Genomic DNA, 20665 nt, shown 5'->3' with positions numbered 1-20665 from the left:
TAAATGTAAGGGTTCTGTCCTTAATTACATCATTAGCCTAGGACATGGCCCAGCCTAAAAAGCGGGCGGGCCCTCTGTGTGTCCCTTTTTCTCTTTCCACTCTCTTCCCTCCATGAGGTCTCTCTCTCTCTCTCTCTCTCTCTCTCTCTCTCTCTCTCTCTCTGTCATTCTCTCTCTGTCTCTCTCCCTCTCCCTCTCTCTCTCTCTCTGTCTCTCTCCCTTTCTCTCTCTCTCTCTCTCTTTCTCTCCCAATAAAGCTCTAAAAGGTTGCACTGACTCTTCTGTCCAGCACTCTCTGCCAGCGGCCAGCCACCAGTGCCGCCACTTTAACCAATGGCTCATGACTCCAGCACTCTTGCTCAGTCGGCATGGCCACCAGCCATGAGCAGCGCAGATTTAACCAACATTTGGTGCTGTTCAGGCTCGGATACGCCAACTGAGGACCTGCTGACTGCTGCCGCTTGCCACCTCCTCTCCCGTCCAGCGAGACTGTGAGACTGCTGAGACCATGAGCGCTCACGTGCGCATGCGTCCCTCGCCTCCTCTGGACCCCTATACAGCTACGGCCATGACTCTTCACAGTGAGTCTGCCGTTCTCCCGGCAGTAGTCTGAGCTATATTCTTTGTGACAGACACCCCGGGGATTGTTCTCGGGCTGTGCTGGCAACTGCAGGCACATTTTTGCTCCTGACAAGGACGGGTGGACCAACTGCAGTCGCAGCTCTCATCCCTTGACGAAGAGGAGGGGGACTTGAGCTGATCTTAGATCTTACTCCATTCTCGGGGACACCCAAGTTGAAGTCTGATCCCAGTTTGTTATCTTAATTTTTTATTTTTCATTTTTTATTTTTCTCTCGGCTACAGCCATGGTACAAAGGGGCGGATACCACGCACTTACATTGGCAGATGGGGTGGGTACCCATAAATCTGGCCACTTAGCAGCATTGCAGGAACTTCTGCAAGCAAATGGGCAAAAGCCATAGAACAAAAGGGCGGGTACCGGTAAATCTGGCCACGTAAGAGTCACAGGAACTTGTGCCAGCGAATGGGCAAATAAGAGTTACTTTATCCCCAAGCTTTCTGCTGAAGCTCTAAACCCTTCTCCCTCCCCACTTCCACATCTGCCATGTGCAACCTTTTCTGTCTGACTTCTGCTGGCAGCGGGCGGGCTCAAATGGACAGGCTTGGGCGGTTTCTAAGACTCGCCCTAACTCACCTCAACTCCACCCACTCATTTTCAACTGCCTTAAGAAACACAGAAAGGTCTGAAAGTGGCTAAGATCCATACACTGAAGTTTACAGTAGTCAGGATGGCTCCTAAGCCAAAAAATCAGGTTATAGCCTCAGACAAGTCTTCCAAAAGGATCCGTTTACAGTCTGCCTACTGGCAGGTCTTCTAAAAGTTGTCCTTAAACCACCAATCATTAGGAAAAAAAATCCAGGACACAAAGTAAAATCCGTCTCTTATTCCCCAAACCTTCCCGACTAAAACTTAAGCATCTGGAGAGCAAGGCTCCTGACCCCACAGGCAAAAGAGTCATCTGTGTTATTTAAGGTGTGCCAGGGAAGAGATAAAAGCCCAAAAACAAAATTGCCAAGTGCTGGCACTTGCTGACTCCCAAAAGCTGTTGGGTCGCTGTTTTAAGTGAGAAAAAGGCCACGGGCTAGTGAATGCCCTGCCAGGCCATCAACAGCCTTGTTAAAAGTGCTGCCTAGTGCTGTGGATATTGCTCTGTATAAATAAAACGCTGTTTGGCCAGTGGTCAGGCAGGAAGTATAGGCAGGACAAGAAAGAAGAGAATTCTGGGAGGTGGAAGGCTGGGGTGGAGAGAGACTGCCAGTCGCCACCATGACAAGGAGAATGTAAGGTACTGGTAAGCCACAAGCCACGTGGCAAAGTACAGATTAATAGAAATGGGTTAATTTAAGATAGAAGAAGTAGATAATAAGAAGCCTGCCACAGCCATACAGTTTCTAAACAATGTAAGTTTCTGTGTGTTTACTTGGTTGGTTCTGAGAGTCTATGGGCCTGGTGGGTAAGAGAGATTTGTCCTGACTGTGGGCCGGGCAGGAAAACTCTAGCTACAACCTAGAAAGACAACCAGTCAGCTGACTGCCTTCAGGCACCAAGATGCATGGGTTCACCAAGCTAAGACCTCCAACAGACCTAGGCTTGGCTACAGACACAGCAGGGAACCCAGAAAGTAGCAGGGAAGCGATCTGTTTCTTCCCTTCTGGACACCAGAGCCACTGACTCAGTCCTGGGAGTTTTAGGATGTCACTTCTCCTTTCTATTGTTGGGAACAGAGGACAGCCTTCCTTACCTCACCAGATTTAATTGTACTTTCAGAGTTACTTAATAAAAAAAAAGATTTCCAACTAAGATAAGAGCTCATTGTCTCACTTTAAAGTTACCGTCTGTGTTTCTCATGTGCATACAGACAGGGCCATGATCTTTGCCTTGTCCCTAATTCAAAAAATAAATTCTCATGCACCACAAGCTTTTCTCTTCCCAGTTCCCTGTTCTAAGTTACTGTTCAGCCAGTGATACAGAACCAGAGTCCAAAGATCATCAAGTAAGAAACTGTAACAGCTAAAAGGTGTCTGGGCGCTACAAAAAGCCTTTAATGTAAACATCTATTCCTGTGAGATGCTTTTAACAAATGATCACCTGTCTCCTGGATGCTGAACTAGTAAAGGAAACAGGTGCTTTAAATAATCTGTCTCTGATAAAGCTTGACATGTTTCAAAATCCTTCTGGACAGGCTAGATCTACCAACATATAATAATAATGATTCTTTTCTCTCTAAGCTTTTTCTATGTCACCAGCATCTTGTCAGACAGAAGGTTCCCAGCCACAGCCAAGAGGGATACATGTCTCCAGAGCAAATGGATGACAGACAGCATCCCACAACGCCTGTCTATCTTGGAAGACTCCCCTTCTCTATTCCCCCAAGAGCCAACTGACGCCCAAAAAATCAGCTGAAAGCACTTTTTGAGAGGAATGACGCCCCTATTCCCATCTACCTGCTTGTTTTTTTTATAATAAGTGAAAGTCTGGGATGTAAGGGTTCTGTCCTTAATTACATCATTAGCCTAGGACGTGGCCCAGCCTAAAAAGCGGTGGGCTCTCTGTGTGTCTCCTTTTTTTCTTTCTGCTCACTTCCCTCCATGCGGTCTCTCTCTGTCTCTCTTCCTTTCTCTCTCTACCTCACCCCTTTCTCTCCCAATAAAGCTCTAAAACATTGCATTGACTCTTCTGTCCATCACTCTTTGCCAGCAGCCAGCTACGAGAACCGACCAGCCACCAGTGCCGCCGCTTTAACCAATGGCTCCTGACCCCAGCACTCTTGCTCAGTCGGCATGGCCACCACAGGTGGCCGCCCCCAAGCCACGAGCAGGGCCGATGTAACCAACACTAACCATAACCCCTAACCCAAATCCAAACCATACCCTAACCACTAACCCTAACAACTAACCCTACCCCCTAAAATAAGCCCTAACCATAACCCTAACCATACACCCTAACACAAACCATAACCCTAACCCTAAACCTGACCACTAACAATAACCCTAAGAATAACCCTACCCTAGCCTTAATCCTAAACCTAAGCATGAACCCAAACACCGGATCCTAATACCTAACACAACCCAAACCGTATCCCTAATCAATAACCCTAACCAAAACTCCTAACCCCTGACCCTAACACTAACACAAACCCTAACCCCTAACCCTAACAAATAACACTACTTAACATCTGACCCTAACCCCTACCCCCTGACTCTAAACCCTAAACCAAACAAACCCTAAGCATAACCCTAACCTCTGACTCTAACCCCTAACTCTAACTCCTAAGAAAATTGTAACCATAACCTTATCCCCTAACCCTAACCACATCCACTAACACAACCCCTAACAAAACCTTAACCCCTAAACCTAACCCTAACACCTAACTTAAATCCTAACCATAACCCTAACCCCAAAACAAACCCTAACCATAACCATAACCCCTAATCATAACCCCATGACTAACCCCTAACTGAAACCCTAACTATAAACCTAACCCCTAACCCTAACCCACTCCTAACCCCTATCCCCTGACCTTAACCCTAACCCCCAGCTGACATGTCAGCAGCTCCTTTCTCTGCATGGTGAGACTGTGCTGGGTTAAACTCCTTCTTTCTTTACTCTTGCCTGCTTTCTAAGTTCTCAAGCATGGGTACTTCAAGAAAAAACTGGTGCTTCAAAGACTCTGTGGTCTAGGAATTTTTCTAGTTTTGAAGTTAAGGAAAAACAGAGCGAGTAAAATAGGATCTCGCTCTTTCTCCCTCCCTCCTCGTCCCCCTCTCTCTTCCTCTCTCTCCCTGCCCCCCTCTTCCTCTTCACTCCCCCTGCCCTCTCTTTTCCACTCTATCTCTCCCCCACCCCATCCCCTCTGAAAGGGGATCAGGAAGTCTGGGTTGTCTCAGTTTTACTGAGCCATTTCCACATATCATTTTCTTATTTGTGGAAATCATTTGAGAAGCATAGCCAGGTGTTTTAAACCATCTTTATGACTCTTGGGCTTTGAGGAGGGAGGCTTAGTGCTACCAGTGGCAGTTAGGGGACTGAGGAGAAGGGCGGGTGGGGAGGAGGTGGGGAAAGGTGCCTCTGGGCTTCAAGATGCTCAAAAGCGGCTGCATGCTGGAGCAGAGCAGGGTGGTGGTGGTGGTGGTGGTGGTGGGGGCACTTTGGAAACAGGAGGTGAAGGGTAGGTAGCTCACAAATGATTTCACCCAAAGGAATGGGTCTTAGGGAAACATGGTATCGGGAGCTGGTGAAGTATCCAGGTATATCTTTTCCTCAGCCACCCGTGAAGAGCATTCAATCCAGCTCTTATGAGGAATTAAAAAAAAAATCTCATTTATCACAATAATTAAAGGCACTAAAAAAAATAATCCCTGACTCATAAAAATGTAACTCCCTCCTCACCAAAGGAGCCTTTTAGAAGGGAACACGGATGCCTTTGACTGGTTTCTTGACATCTGAGCATGTCCTTAATTAGATGGGGTTAGGTGAGGAGAGTCGGGGATTTCTGGGCTCACAGAAGCAAATACTATGTCTGCACAATGTGAAAGGTCCCCGTTACGCCCCCCCCCCCCCCCCCCGAGTGTCTATGAAAAGGTCGGTGGAGCTTGGTGACTGGTTGCCATGGGGACTGTTTCAATTGTTGAACAGAAATTCTTTGCTCAAGAAGCCCTTTGCCTGCTGCCAAATCCAGCAATCTTCCCAAAGGCATTTTGTTGTAGAAATGAAATCCTTCCCCGCCCCCTCCCCTTTTCTTACATTTCTACCAAGAGGTTGAAAAAAAACCTAAATACACAAAAGAGGCCTCTGAATGTACAGACAGAGTGCTGGCAATTTTTTAATCAGGAGAGAATATTTGAAGGCAAAGTATTTCTTAAATGAATAAAGACTGCTTAGTTACTTTGGAATCCACCCAAGTTAACTACAGTGTCACAGTTCTAAAAGCAACTTCCACTGCCTTTTTAGGACCCCCCCCCCCAAATTTGGAAAAAAAATCGAACAAAACAAAGAAACAAGCAAAAAAGCCAAAGCAAAACCAAAACAACACCCAAAAGAGATGCTCTCTAGCACCATAGTTCCACTTGTTCTTTTGTGCTCTGACAACTGGGATCAGGTGTCCTCTCCAGGAAGTCCAAGAAGGACTTTGAAAGCTCCCTTTTGTGTATAGGAGGGTTGGGGACAATCAGAATGGGCAGAAACTCAGAGGCAAGACAGTCCAATGTGCCTTCAGGACAGGCCTCCAGATTGAACTGAAGTACTCTGCTGAGGATCATTGGAATGTTTTGGGGGAAGGGCTACCGGCAAGTGCGTCACCCCTTAATTCCAGAGGTCTTCTCCAGCCAGCTCCAGAGGTCACCTGTCAGTCCTGAGTGCTGATTCTAGCTCTCAGATGTTTGCTCAGACTGCTCTGTGACAAGTGTTACACTTTTCAAAGACAGGGCGGGATTGCCAGGTCCCCAGCTTTGGGGACTTAAGAGCAGGCATGGTGGCCAGCTTGAAGAGAGCTTCTGGGAGAGGGTGACCTCAGTGGAAGGACACTGGGATGAGAAAGGTTTGAGAGGAAGCAGAGGGTGAAACCTGCCCAGGGCAGACGTAAAAAGGCTGGAAGGAAGAAAGGGGGGAAGGGGCGGGGGAGGGAGAGAGTGAGGAAGGAAAGAATTAAGGAGGGGAGGGCGGCTTCCCGCAGGGAATGGAGCAGCTGTGGTGAGAGAATCCAGAGAGACAGACTCAGGAGCACAGGAAAGGCTAAAATAGCTGGGAAGGAGACGGCGGAGGAGGCACCAGAGGACTATTTCTTGGGATCAATGGTCTTAGTATGTAGAGATTGAAAGAGGTAGTTTGGATGCTGGATGGGGGGCACAGGAGCCAGGGAGTTGAGACCTTGCCTCTGCCTCTGATGGAGAATGTGGCTGGCTACTTCACCTCCTTTATTTCTAAAACAAGGGAATTCTAGTCATCAGCAAAGTCCATTCAGTTAGAGTCTGGAACACATTTTGCACCAATTTTATCAGTCCACACTGGGCACTGACATATGTGATTACAGGTATGCACAACAAACAAAACAGGATTTGGCCTTTGCCATATTGTCATTGACAATATTGAGATTTATGGAAGTGGAACGTGGCAGGTGGTCCCGAGAAGTAATGGAAAGATGGAGTTTGTCCCAGGTCTGGCTGTGCTATCCGTGGTTCTGTGCTCACTAGAGCCAGAAGTGTGTGTTTCAAAACCCGTGCACACTTTACACACACACTAGGAAGGAGGCCGTGGTGAGCAGTGCACACTTTACACACACACTAGGAAGGAGGCCGTGGTGAGCAGTGCACACTTTATACACACACTAGGAAGGAGGCTGTGGTGAGCAGTGCACACTTTACACACATACTAGGAAGGAGGCCGTGGTGAGCAGTGCACACTTTAGAGGCTGTGGTGACATCCTAATCCCCTGAACCTATGAAGAGTGTGCCAATGAGGGCTTCACATGTGCAGCTTGATTCAGGATGGGGTGTTCTGGGTTATTTGGAGGCATTCACTAAACCCACAAGGCGCTTTGTAAAGGCGAGAGGAAAGAAGTCAGAGGAGGGGTGATGAGGGCTGAGTCAGAGCAAGCCAGCCAGTGTGCTGCCAGGCAGCAAGAAGAGACCGCTGCAGCGGCCAGTCTAGGGCTTTGCGGCAGATGGTTTGACATTAACAGTCTCAAGGCAGGCTGCATTAGATGGGCCTGAGCTTTGGGTGTTTCTGAAGTTTCTGACCCACGTGTGCAACTGGCCGTAGGGACCAGTTTGCTGGTAAATATGATTTGGGGGGTGGGGGAGAAAGAAAAAGGAAAACCCAAACCAAAATAAAACAACAACAAACAAACAGAACACTAGAAACAAGCAATCAAGCCAATGAATGGGCAAGCAACTGAGTATCCCTGGCAGGGTTAAAAGGCACAGAAGTACTGCACATAGTAAGAGCCCCAGAAACCCTGCTGTGGAATGGGCTCACCTGGCACATGCTACTATGTTCTTGTGTCCGGAGTCACTGTAGCTGGGGTAGCTGGAGGCTGCCACACAGACAACATAGAAACAAATTACAAATAGGAAGTACACTGTTTTTACTTATTTTGGAGCATGTGTCTCTAAACACACTTAGAAATGGTCTGTGATCGGGGATCTGGAGGGGGGGTGGAGGGCTGCATCTGAGAGTGCAGGAAGTTTCCTGAAGGAACAGTCCTGAGTTACTGATGAGGAAGGTTTCAGCACTCCCGTGGCCCTGGGGCAAAGGTTAGAGGAGCCCCGGAGCAGACTTGACTCTGGATATGGAAAAAGCCAAGAAGCCGGCAGGGAAGCTGTGTGTTTCGAGAAGGGGTACATTCTTAAAAGGCCACAAGCACTAGGGAGAGCCAAGAGGAGGGAGGGAAAGGACATGGCTGTGGGCAGAGGTTTCTTGAGACAGAGTCCTCACCAAAAAGCAACAGAAATCCAAAGGAATATTCCATTTCTAAGCCTTACAGCCTGTTACATACTTTTTTTTTTTTTTTTTGATACAGGGTTTCTCTGTGTAGCCCTGGCTGTCCTGGAACTCACTCTGTAGTCCAGGCTGGCCTTGAACTCACAGAGATTAAAGGTGTGGGCTACCACTACCTGGCCCTGTTACATACTTTAAAAGCATCAATAATAAAGTACCAACACTGAATACATTCAGTTTAGCTGCTATATCATTTGATATTAGTTTGTAAGTTATTAAAATTACATTTATTGTAATAAATAGTAGTGATAGTTACTTGGATGCCAACCTACTTAATAACTAGATTAAGAATTTTTCTCTCATAGACACATGTTTCCTAATTAGGGATGCTCTTTACCTGACGTTTTCAAAGTGTAGCTAAAATACAGAGCGCATCAGGCCATCTTACCGTCAATGTCTTGGGTATCAATTTTCAAGTAAAAGCTGCAAAATTCCTCAGAGACACTAGTTTTGTGAACCACAGTTTTGACCTATGTTGGGATATGGAAATAAGAAGATTCCATGTAAAATGGGAAAATGAAAAGGCATTACATTAGTACTCTAGCTGAGAGGAGAGGAGAGTGGTTTTTGGAATCAAGCACAAATGACATATTTTTCTTTCTTTTCTGTTGTTATTTTTCGAGACAGTTTCTCTGTGTAGCCCTGACTGTCCTGTAACTTGATCTGTTGACCAGGCTGGCCTTGCGGATGACACATGTGGATGAGTCAGTAACTCTAACAGTCCAAACAAACTCGAAGAACCAGAGAACACAAAATGATGACTTTTGGCCAAGCACAGTCTTCTTCCGAATCCCTTAGTCAGATCTGAAGAATGGCTCCCCAGCACCTGCTCCACAGCCAGTACAGTTTAACGTCTTACTGTAGTCTTAGCCAGCCTAAGAAGAGTTCACTTCTCCCAACCTCACACACTATCAAGGTAAACAAGTCACTGTAAATGTGTCTGGATGAGTGTTTGCCAGAAACAGATACACTGAGAGCAACCAGGATTGAGGGAAAGATAAACAGCCTGTTTTCCTCTGTGCCATTGTGTAAATAGTGCTTCAAGCAATAGTGTGCTAAAGGTGAAAACATATTAAAAGCATCAACAGAATGTTAGTTTCTGCTCAGAAAATGCAGACTGTGTGGACGCACACAAAGATGCTCTATATTGAGAGATGTTATGAACCATACAACACACATATCATGAGCCTCCTGAGTACACATGTAACCATAAAATTTATAAATCTGTATACTATGAAACAATAGGGATATTTTCTAAGAAACAATTCATTAGGCAGTTTTTCTATTGTGCAAACATCATAGGGCATATTTATACAAACTAAGGTAACCATGACATCACTAGCCATGCAGTCTTATTAGACTATAATGTGTGTAGCCAATTGTTGGCAGAAATATCATGATGCAGTTGCATGACTATACACAATATATACAAAACTTCCACAAATACACAGAGGGTGTGCACACAGGACCACCAGTTACTATCCAAAATAAGCTGGGAGACAGGTCACAACAGCAAGGAAGAAGAGATAAGGGAACCTGACTTTAGTTATGGTGACCCAAGTCATGTTTATGTGACTTTGCATCACAGTTTTTTTATATTACCTAGACACAAAGCTTTCCTTGGCATCAAATACTCACATATACTGTCGCCAAGCCACTGCTGTATCCTGTGGAGATGATGAGGTCGTCATCAAGAGGTGCCTGAGGGGTGGACAGAGAAACCATGTTTTCACTCATCACTTGATAGAGGGCAGAGAGAGCAAAGAGAAGAGGGGAGACCCACCAGCCTCTCTCTTGGTTCTTGTGAAATTAAACAGATGACATTGAAGAGCTGAACACAGGAGGCACACTGAAAGATGCTGGGGTCCTCCCCACCCTCCCTTCCATGTGTAAACAGAATGTCCTCCTTAGCGAGTCAACTAAAACAACACATCAGAGGTCATATATATATAAAACTAGATATTCATTAATTATACATGTATACACACATATATTCATTGTAAAAACTAGATATTTATTTCATTTTTCCAAGTGAACAAATTTCTTTTGGAGTCTAGTTCAGGACTTAGCATCTCATGTGTCAGCGGGGACTCCTTCCTTCCCCTCCCCTCCCCTTTCCTCTCCTCCCCTCCCCTCCCTTTCCTTCCCCTCCCTTTCTTTCTTTTTTGTTGTTATTTTTTGAGACAGGGTTTCTCTGTGTAGTCTTGGTTGTCCTGGAACTTGATCTGTAGATCAGGCTGGCCTTGAACTCAGAGATCCACCTGCCTCTGCCTCCTGAGTGCTGGGATTAAAAGTGAGCACCACACTGCCCAGTTGTGGATTGTTTTCATAAGCACCAAGAAGCAGGACTCTGAAGTGGCCACAAAATACCTGGGGTCCTCTACTGCATCCTCCTTTGCACCTCTCTTCTGCTTCTTGAGGGTTCATCTTCCTGCTTCTCAATGGCTTGTGCTTATTTAAACCCCAGGTATACCCCTAAGCCCCTAGAACTCTACCCCAAGTGTCTGGCCACCCCACTTAATCCTGCTACAAATCTGTCTTTGCTGTTCTTCTTCCCACTCTGCCAAGAGGAAAGTGAGGACAAGGATTCAGTTAAGCAGCCCTCCTCTCTAGAGGCATGCTATCACCTAAGCAGCCCTCCTCTCTAGAGGCATGCTATCACCTAAGCAGCCCTCCTCTCTAGTGGCATGCTATCACCTAAGCAGTCCTCCTCTCTAGTGGCATGCTATCACCTAAGCAGCCCTCCTCTCTAGAGGCATGCTATCACCTAAGCAGCCCTCCTCTCTAGTGGCATGCTATTACCTAAGCAGCCCTCCTCTCTAGTGGCATGCTATCACCTGCAGACTCAGAGTTTGGGGACATTATGGAAGATTTTCATCAAGACGGAGGACTCAGCTTCTGCCTCATTCCACACTTGCAGCATTTCTCTGCCTAGCATAGAGGTGCAAAGGGGGCTTGGCACACGTTCAAGTCTGTCAATCTTTCCTTCAAATCTTAGTAAACCTAGGGAAATAGGTCATCTCTCCTGTCCTCCCTGACAGGATGTAGCAGCATTTACTTAGGGATGAGTGCTTTGTGATGCTGAGTGAGAAAAGTTTCTAAGGTGAATGAGTCTGGGAACTACTGTGCACTGTACTCTGTGCACTGTACGCTGTGCACTGCATGCCATCAGTTCCTCCGCCTCTCAGAGTTGCCATGCTTAGCAGCAGACATAATAAAGAACAGATTTAAGTGCTTTTAAACTAGAGTGTCCATGCTTTATCAACAACTTCACACATTGCTCCACATGGTACATTTGAGGAAAAGCTGTGGCAGAGAATTCCAAGCTGGATAAATAGCAGCCCAGGTTTCACACGGAAGCAGCATCCACACTGAGGTTGGGTTATTTTAAGATGGCAAAGGGTCTCTCACTCCAAAAGAGAGAAGTAATTCTGCCTACTTGAAGTAGGCTGTGATGGTTCATTTTAATTTTCAGCTCAACACAATCAGCATCACCCAGGAAGAGTGTCTCATTGAGGGACTGTCTATATTGGGTTGGCCCTTGAGCATGTCTGTAGGGGTGTGTCTTAATTATTTTAATTTATATGGGAAGATCTACCACCATGGGTGGCACCATTCTCTGGGTATAAAACTGGAGCCAGTGAGCTGAAAGTAAGCATTCTGACACTCACTGGACTGTGGGACACAAGCAGCCACTGACAGCTCCTGCTGCCTCAATTTCCCCACAATGATGGATTGTGTCCCGGAACTGAGTTAAAAGGAACCATTCTCCCCTGAGTAGATCTCGTCAAGTATTTTATCACAGCTCAGGAAATGAAAACAAGACACAGCCCTATGCTGCTTGGACCTACAGCTCTTCCTCAGAGCTTACACTCAGAGCATGTGTCTCTGGTGATTTCTAAATGTTTCCTGGGACAAAAGACATGTCACAGGGTGACAGCACAGCCACCTTCAGAGGCCCAGAGGGTGAGAAAATATGGACACTAATGCATATGCATATATCATGTGACCAGCACAGATTGAAAAGGCCCTGCCCAATGCCTACAGGCCTGCTGCCAGATCTTATTTTCTCAAAGGAAGTTGGGGATCAGATCCGCATTTGAAATGTTTGGATCACTAATTATTGACATAGATCTTTGCCATGACCATGTCCTTACTACTATTATTATATTATCATTCTGCTGTGAGTCACTGGTTTGTGATTTTTGCTTAAGCTTTACTTCTCATATCTATTTAGTTTCACAAGCATGGTTCTGTAGGGCATGTAGACAGTGAGGACTATTCCTGTTTGCTTACATACTAAATGTACTAAATTCACCCATGATAATTGGAAAAATGCACATTCGTCTATGTAGACTGGCAGCAATAATAATATAGAATATACTTTGCCTAAGATATTCTTTTCTTTGGGAAATTTTCATAACCTGTTAAGAGTTTTCCCTTTAAAAAAAAAATCTAGCCTTGGAAATAGACATGGAGGAAGGAGTTAGAGAACCAGAAATACAAGTCCAAGCCAACTACAGTTTGTGAGAAAGACCAAGGACAAAAGGGACCTGCAGCAGGTGACAAACACGTCTTTCATGTCTCTGCAACCGCACTTCTGTGTGTCTGTTACACACGATGAATGCTCTCCCTGTGTCTTCATCTGGCTATCCCCCTCTGATTCTTTCAGGGTTAACCCACACATGTGGACATACCCTCCCCTACACACAGCCTCTGTCAGTCTGGATCAGGAGGCCCCTCTGCACCTCCATGTAGGTGTTTCTGGTCTCTTATTTAAATGACTGTCCCTCCCTAGGACATGAATTCTTTGTATTTTACTCTTGAATCACCAGGGCCTGAGCTATAATAGGCACCTTGCTTAGGAGTCCACTGGTACTCAGGGCACACTTAAATAGTGAATAAAAGCATATGTACAATAAGGAGGGAAGAGATGACTTCAATTCTCCCATCTGATGGCAAAATATTTCATTTACCTCCACTGGTCTCCCAAGGAAATTCTTCTCTGTCACCTTATACTGGTAGAAATCACCTTTGTGTTTGTAGGAGACATTGATATCCATATTCAAACGAAGTTGTGTAGACAGGAGTGAATATTCTGTCAGGCCCTCGATGGCATTAATTGTATCCTATCAACAATCAGCAAAGCACAAAAGCACATTTAGTTTATTGATACATGCTCAGTTTACAAATAGACCCTCTTTTGTTTTGAGAATAGGATTCTGATGTATACACTTGAAATACTCTTACTTCAGCCTCCCAAGTGCTATGTACACCCAACTCTACCAATCCTCTTCTTAGGAGGTGGTGGTGGCACTGTCTGGGGATGACACTCCAGCTGACTGAGTGAAGCCGGGACCCATTGTGGAGGTATAAGAACGGTCACTCTCTCCCTAGGAGGGACATTGTTTTCATCAGGGACAGGTAGGAAGTATGGCCTCAGGTCTGGGTTCTCTACATATTCTGCACATGTATCCTCAGGCAGGCCATTCTGAAAAATACCTCTGATGCTGCAGAATTATCTCTTTCTCATCCTTTAGTCTAGGTTTAAACACCCCCACAGTGAGGCCACAAACTATCTGTCCATGATGGTTTTAATGTTTCTTTCTTGCCCTTTATAGAGTTCACCGCAGTTTATAATACTTTCATGTATAGTTATTGATTGCTGCCTTCCCCACTAGAATGTAAGATTTAGGGAGCATACAGGGATCCATGTGTTCCTTGGTGTCTACTATAGCTGACTTTCAGTTCATGTATTGGAAACTCACTGTGGCAACGTGGGATGGGGGAGGTTCTAATGGGAGGTGTGCAGGTCATGGGCACCACCCTCACAAGTAGATTAATGCCATTGTCCTTATAAAAGAATGACTTTGCCCCTCCTCTCCCCTTCCCTCCCCCCCCTTCTGTCTTCTCTCCCCTCTTTTTCCTTCTCTTTGTCCTTCATGGGATGACACAGAAAAGATGTTCTTGCCCAAGTAAGGCCCCTCAATCTTGGTCTTTCCATCCCTGAGAAACATGAGCTTATGTATTTTTATTAATTATAAAATCATAATTTTCTATACATTATAAAATATTAATTATAATAAATGATAATTATTAATAGGTTATTTTTTGGTTTTTCGAGACAGGGTTTCTCTGTGTAGCTTTGCACCTTCCCTGGAACTCACTCTGGAGCCCAGGCTGGCCTCGAACTCACAGAGATCCGCCTGTCTCTGCCTCCCGAGTGCTGGGATTAAAGGCGTGTGCCACCTCCGCCCGGCTTTATTAATAGTTTTAAGGGCTATACTTTTATGTGATTGGCAGTGCAATAGGTTTGCTCACATCTTCACAAACAAGTAGTGTTTTCTATACAACATTATGATAGCCACAAATCTAGTAGTAGGCAAAAGGAAGTTTTCAGCTCTACTATAATTTTATGAATCACCATTATATTTATTGTCTGTTACTGACCAAAAAATTGTTATGCAACACATGACTGTGTTATCCAACTGTGTAACAATGGTCACAACATAAAACATGGTTGATAGGTAGCTAAACCTCACGCAAGAAAGGAATCATCAGTACCTTTGCTTCCATGGCAACCATCACTTATTAAACAGGATATGATGTAATTGCTGGTAACCTACCAGCCTTCCATGGTCTTTAAAGACAATGAAAGAAGCACCATGGGGCATAGAGTCAGGGAATTGGGTGCTCACTGACTCCTTAAATAACCCTCTTCAGGCTCATTTCCTCTTTTGAACAATGAGGTTACTAATACAGATAACCTCCAGGGCCCTAAGATTCTAGACATGGTTTGTGCCTATGGCAGCCCATTTGTTAGAAAGAGTCATAGAGGCCAGCGTGAGTGTAGAAGGTGTAGTGTGGGCAAGAGGCACAGATCAAGCTAACCACATGTTACCTGGGTGGAATAAAAGCCGCCTCCATACCTCTGCTCTTCAGACAACCACTTGATGATTGGGTTGATGTAATTGGTCTCCTTCAGGTTCAGGCTGGTGAGCAGAGCATAGGCTGTGGTCTCTACCATACCTGCTGTGCCGCTGTTAGGTACAGAGCTGTGTGTCTGGTGGTGAGTGTCTTTCCAGAAACGGTAAATGGGTGGATCACCTGATGGCAACACACGCCATTCATTAGTAGAAGTAAAGATGGGAACTTGGCCGGGCAGTGGTGGCACACGCCTTTAATTCCAGCACTCGTGAGGCAGAGGCAGGCAGATCTTTGTGAGTTCAAGGCCAGCCTGGGCTACCAAGTGAGTTCCAGGAAAGGTGCAAAGCTACACAGAGAAACCCTGTCTCAAAAAATGAAAAACAAAAAACAAAAAAATAGGAACTTGACCTAATCCTACCAGGTGTGTGATGGCCTTCTCACTTCTAGAAGTTCTCTTCATTTTTGTTAAGTTTCAAACCTGGGACAAATGGTTGAGGTGTCTGTTTAACATATCAAAGTGGACCTGGCTACCAGGTTCTCCCAGCATCCCTACCTATTACAGGGTATGGCTGGTACAACCTGCTCTCTATCCTGAACTCTTCAGCCCAGGGACTGGGCTGGCTTTCACACAGAGGTTCTTCCTTATAATCCAGACATTTTGGTTACCCTCCCTGTTATACCTTTGGTTTCCTGGCTGCTGTACCTGCTAACCCTTTCTTTCCCCTCCTCATCTCCACATGGCCCAGCTCGGCCTGGTCCTCTCCACTCTGGACTCTCCCAGATATTCCTGCCTCTGGCCATGCTTTCCCACATATCTATAATAAACGTACCCCTCCACCACACATAGGAGAAGTCATGTTCTTCTCTTTTCTTTTTGTTTCTTTTTATTTTCATTTCAACTTCATCAAGGTAGCCAAGACTAAATGAGATCCCACAATACAGTACTACTTATCTTCACTGTAGGATGGCTTTGCATGCCGGAGAGCACAGACAGGCTGGCATCAGAGCAGGAGCCTGATAAGCTGGGACTCAGGAACCAGGTTCTAGTTTGTTCTCTCCTAACTGACTGGGAAAACCCAGGAAGTTCATCAGTTCCATGGGACCCATACTGTGAGTAGATAATATTCATATCTATGTAGTGAGACTCACAGAAATAAGCAGGGAAGTGTGTTTATAAGCCAACAACCACCATGCATAGGTGAAGAATTATCATTATTCACACTGGAAGAATAAACTTGACATAATATCTTTCTCTTTTGAGGAAAACAAAAGCCACTACCTGGAATTTTGAAGGTTAATCTAATTTTGAGGTATCTTTTTACAATTAGTTATTACATGATTTACATGACTGAACAAAATATTTTCTTGTATTTCTCATACTCAGATTTACCATATTTAAAATTATATTTAAAATGAAAGGTTTATTTGGGTTTTAAATCTTATTTGAAGTATTCAGTTCCCCACTAGCTTTGAAAGTGTATGATTTTATAATACATCTTAGAGTACCCAAGACATCTGTGTGCCATTTCTGAAGCATCAAAGAAGTGGTTTTGAGGTATGTATTAAAACTTAGGCATTTTTAAAGGATGACAAAGGTGAAATTTTGTAGACAGTCATAAACCTCACACAAAACTTGTTAAACATTTAGAAAACTCAAAGTGGGACAGGGCTCAAAACTGCCAGCCATGACACCCACTGCAACCTCTTGGTAAGGCATAAGCCAGGTCACACACTCCTGGGTCAGTGGCTTCTGATGGCTCAAAGTGGCCATTAAAGCTGATGTGCTGGAACCAGGTAGCCCTGCGCTGGAGGACACGGTGCAGAGTGGGTGTGGCCTGGCCAGATTCAGCCTCAGCTCATCAGCTTGCCGGGCTGCTGTGGTTTAAGTTGGCTTGTCCTCAATGAGACCAGTGTTATGTGGGAAGAGCGTGGGCCATGAGGCTAGGTGCGGATGCTTTTCTGGGGGTGTAGGCTAGTTACTCTAGTTCAGTCCTCTTTTCAGTTTCCCCAAAGTGCCCACGTGCCTTCCCACTGTGAGGGCTTCACCAGAAGCCCTCGTGATGCTGGAGCTGTGTGCTTGGACCCCCAGAGCCACTGGTTCAAAGGGATCTCTTTCCTTTGCCCATCTCTGGTACTCCACTGTGACAGTAGAACATGTACCAGGACAGGTTCTTAACCATTGCATAGCTGTATACTTAATCCTGGAGACACCGGAATGACTCCTAACTCTCTCTCTCACTTCCTGCTCTCACTTCCTGCTCTCAGCTCTCTGCTCAGCACCACACTGGCCTCTGCGCTGCTGCTGGAACACCAGGAATGGTCAGGCCCCAGGGCGTGTGCACAGCTGTTTCTTGCTTCCTTTCCTTTCAGATTTACACTCAAATACAGTTATGTGCCACACAATGATATTTCAGCCAATGGCAGACTACATATATGGCATTATTTACCCCATTGTCTCCATGGCTACAGTCCTTAGGTTTGTGTAAGCACACTCTATGATGCTCATGCAATGGGAAACATTTCTCAGAATGCACCGAGTGTCATTTTTTTTTTTTTTTTTCGAGACAGGGTTTCTCTGTGTAGCTTTGCGCCTTTCCTGGATCTTGCTCTGTAGACCAGGCTGGCCTCGGACTCACAGAGATCCACCTGCCTCTGCCTCCCGAATGCTGGGATTAAAGGTGTGCACCACTACTGCCTGGCTTGTACCATGTTCTTGTGAGGCTTAAGTCCAGATGCACACCCAGCTCCTTGTTGTATCTCTTTTCTCTGTTTGATTTGTCTTCATTTCTGTTGCCATAACATATTTATAAAACGTTACTCCATCTTGCTTCTTCCCAACTGAAATTTAAGTATCATAAGGGCCTGGGTTTTTAAAAATATGTTATTTATTTGTTTGTTTATTGTGTGGGTGTAGGTGGGTACGTGTGTGCCATGCATGCTTGTGGAATCAGAGGACAATTTGCAGGAGTTGACCCTCCCCTTCCCCAGGCTTAGTGATTGGACTCAGGTTTGAGGCTGGGCAGCAAGGCCCTTCTTGGCCCTGCATGTTTGGGTTGGCTTGTCTTTTTCCAAGACAGGGTCTCACCACATAGCCAAACTGGTCTGGATCCCCCGCCTCGGTGTCTGAGTGCTGGGATTACAGGAGTACACTAGCACAGCCAGCCAGGTAGGATTTATTCTGTTCTGTTTGCTTTGTTGATCTGTCCCTTGAGTGTACAGCAGTGCCCAGCACCTCTGAAGAATCCATAGGATTCTCAATACCTACGTGTTGAATGAACGAATAAATATTTAGTGAGTGAGTAAGTGATTCATCACCTTGTGGTGTGATGAGTACCTCCTCGTGGGTAAGGATGGTGCCTCACTCTGCTTCCGTCCCACTCACTTCCCAGTGTTGGGTTGGAACCTCCAGCTCGCCCCTGCATGATCCAGTAAGCCCCATTCCCCACCCCCTTTCTCTCTCTCTCTTTTTTCTCTCTCTCTCCTCTCTTCCTCCCTTTCCATCCCACCTGCTCAGAGAGTCTCAGTTCCTCATTCTTGGCGGCAACTGCAGCCTCCTCCCCTGAAGTTGCCAGCTGCCCAAGTCCCCACCTAAGCGCTCAGCTTTTGACCACACTTGGGCTCAAACCCAGCTTGTGGCAGACACGTCATCACCCCTCACCTACAACCTATAAAGTCTCTGGGACAGGAAAACTCATCCTGGAGTTGCTTTGCTCAAATAAACGTGTTGTTATATCTTTTCAATTCAGCTTGATCTGGCTTACTGTGTAGGTGGAGAAACCTAATACCCAGGATGCAGACTCTGGTGCCCAGTTTGCACCTGCTGAGCAGCAGTGTGGAATGAGTCTTACCTTTAACCACAGCTTCCCTTTTCAGGGCTAAGACAATTGAACGAAATTGTGGGTGGGTTCTGTCTCCTAGGGAAAGAGCGTAGGCCATGATGGCCAGTGTGAAGGTACTCTTGGATGGCAGGGCATTTTCAAGCAGGAAGGAGTCAGCTTTAGTTAGTGCTGTGTCAATTTTCTGGAAACAAGAGCAGAAGACAATTAACTTTCTTTGTCCAACATCAGCCTGTAAACTGATGGGAGTAGTCCTGAGATTGCTAGCGAGCCCATGCCTGTCTGTATGTCTGTCTGTCTCAGGGGTGTGAAGACCCTGGAGACCTGTATATACAATCAACAAAACAAATCCTTTAGAGAGAAAGGGTGTAATCTATTTCAGAAACCACGTGGTTGTCAAATTGGCCTATGCTTTCTGCCACTGACTTCCTGTTTTCTCTGAGAAGTTTGTCCCTTGAGTTTCTGGCTCCATCATTGTCCCAACCCCTGAGGAGAAGCAACAGTGTAGACAGGGTTTCATCCTGTGTCAGCATAGCTGAGACAAAGTCATATGTTCAAAGGGTCATACCAAAACAAACAGAACAGAACCACAATGGCAAAAGAAACAGAACAGCTGGAGCTCCCTGGCCCGCACAATGCCTAGGTAGAGTCCCTGTCCTGTGCTGAGATTGCCAGAGAGCCAATACGAATAACAAGCCAGGGAGAGTCTGCTGGCATCCTGCCTGGCTCTCCTCCCAGATCAGCCTGGGCCTCTTGTGGCATGAGTGTCAATCAGCACCTAGACTGCTAGGCCTGGGTTCTTGTTGATGATTTTCTCTCAAGTGTGAACACCAATGCTCATGGAAATACTTGAACAGAATAAAGCTTTTGTGGCTCACATTCTGCAAATTCCCTTTGGAAATTGAAATTCCAGCTCAGTTCTGTAACCTGATTTACAGGGTACATCTAGTTGACTTTGGCTTTTCAGACAGGAGTGCTTAACCTCAGAGCAGAGCTCTCTTTCCACAAAGGACCGTTGTCTATGTTAACCTTTGGAAGCTTCTTTTACCTCCTTGTCTTTTTCGGCATGGACTCCCACTGAACCTGGAGCTTCCTAGTAGGCAATACTGGCTGCCCAGCAACTTGTAGGGATCCTTCTGTCTCTGCTCTCCAAGGACTGGGATCATAGGCATGGGCATGTCAGACCTAGCTTTTTATGTTCATGCTGGAGATCTGAACTCAGATCCTCCTGCTTCAGTGGCAAGCACTTTCCTGACTGAGCCATTTCCCACCTTCTACCTTGGGAAGCTTCTATGTTAATTTAAATAGGCAGGTCTTCTCTTTACTTCCTCAGCTTTCAAGCAAACCAAATAATATGACCCAAAGAAGTAAAAGTGTGACTGGATGCTAGGGAGTGCTCTCTCTACAGTGCTGAAGGCAGTATCAATGCACACATAATAGAAGAGGTAAGAGTGGGAAGCTAGGGGATGGAGAGGTGGCTCAGCAGGTTAAGAGCACTGGCTGCTCTTGCAGGAGACCCAAGTTGGGTTCCTAACATCCATATCAGGCTCATAGTCACCTATAATTCCAGCTCCAGGGAACCTGATACCCTCTTCTGGTCTCTAAGGTGGACATACAGACAAACAGGTACACACACATGCACAAAAGTAAAGTTTAAAATTTAAAAGAGAGGGGAGCTAGACACATTGACTCATTCTCCCACCACAGTACTATTTTGGAATATCAGTTGAAGATGTGTTACATTCATTTGTGCTGTGGAATATTTGTTTAATGATGCAAAAATGTATTACATTCTTTTATGTTGCACTTGTTTAACTCTATAAAG

General features: G+C 45.6%; 1 protein-coding gene across 1 annotated transcript in view; it reads right to left on the bottom strand.

Moving 5' to 3' along the window:
- Window positions 1-20665, bottom strand: part of LOC118582570 (complement C5-like) — a 101842-nt gene that overhangs the window by 13208 nt on the left and 67969 nt on the right. Inside the window, exons 28-33 of the mRNA XM_036185543.1 lie at window positions 18853-19024; window positions 14979-15184; window positions 13054-13206; window positions 9716-9778; window positions 8466-8547; window positions 7556-7613 (exon numbers count right to left, since the gene is read on the bottom strand). Of these exons, the coding sequence (XP_036041436.1) occupies window positions 7556-7613; window positions 8466-8547; window positions 9716-9778; window positions 13054-13206; window positions 14979-15184; window positions 18853-19024 (734 nt within the window). The remainder of the gene's footprint in view (window positions 1-7555; window positions 7614-8465; window positions 8548-9715; window positions 9779-13053; window positions 13207-14978; window positions 15185-18852; window positions 19025-20665) is intronic.

This window comes from Onychomys torridus, chromosome 4, assembly GCF_903995425.1.
Source record: "Onychomys torridus chromosome 4, mOncTor1.1, whole genome shotgun sequence".
Classification (NCBI taxonomy): Eukaryota; Metazoa; Chordata; class Mammalia; order Rodentia; family Cricetidae; genus Onychomys; species Onychomys torridus.
Note: the sequence above shows the minus strand (reverse complement) of the source record. Positions and strands in the feature narration are given on the sequence as shown.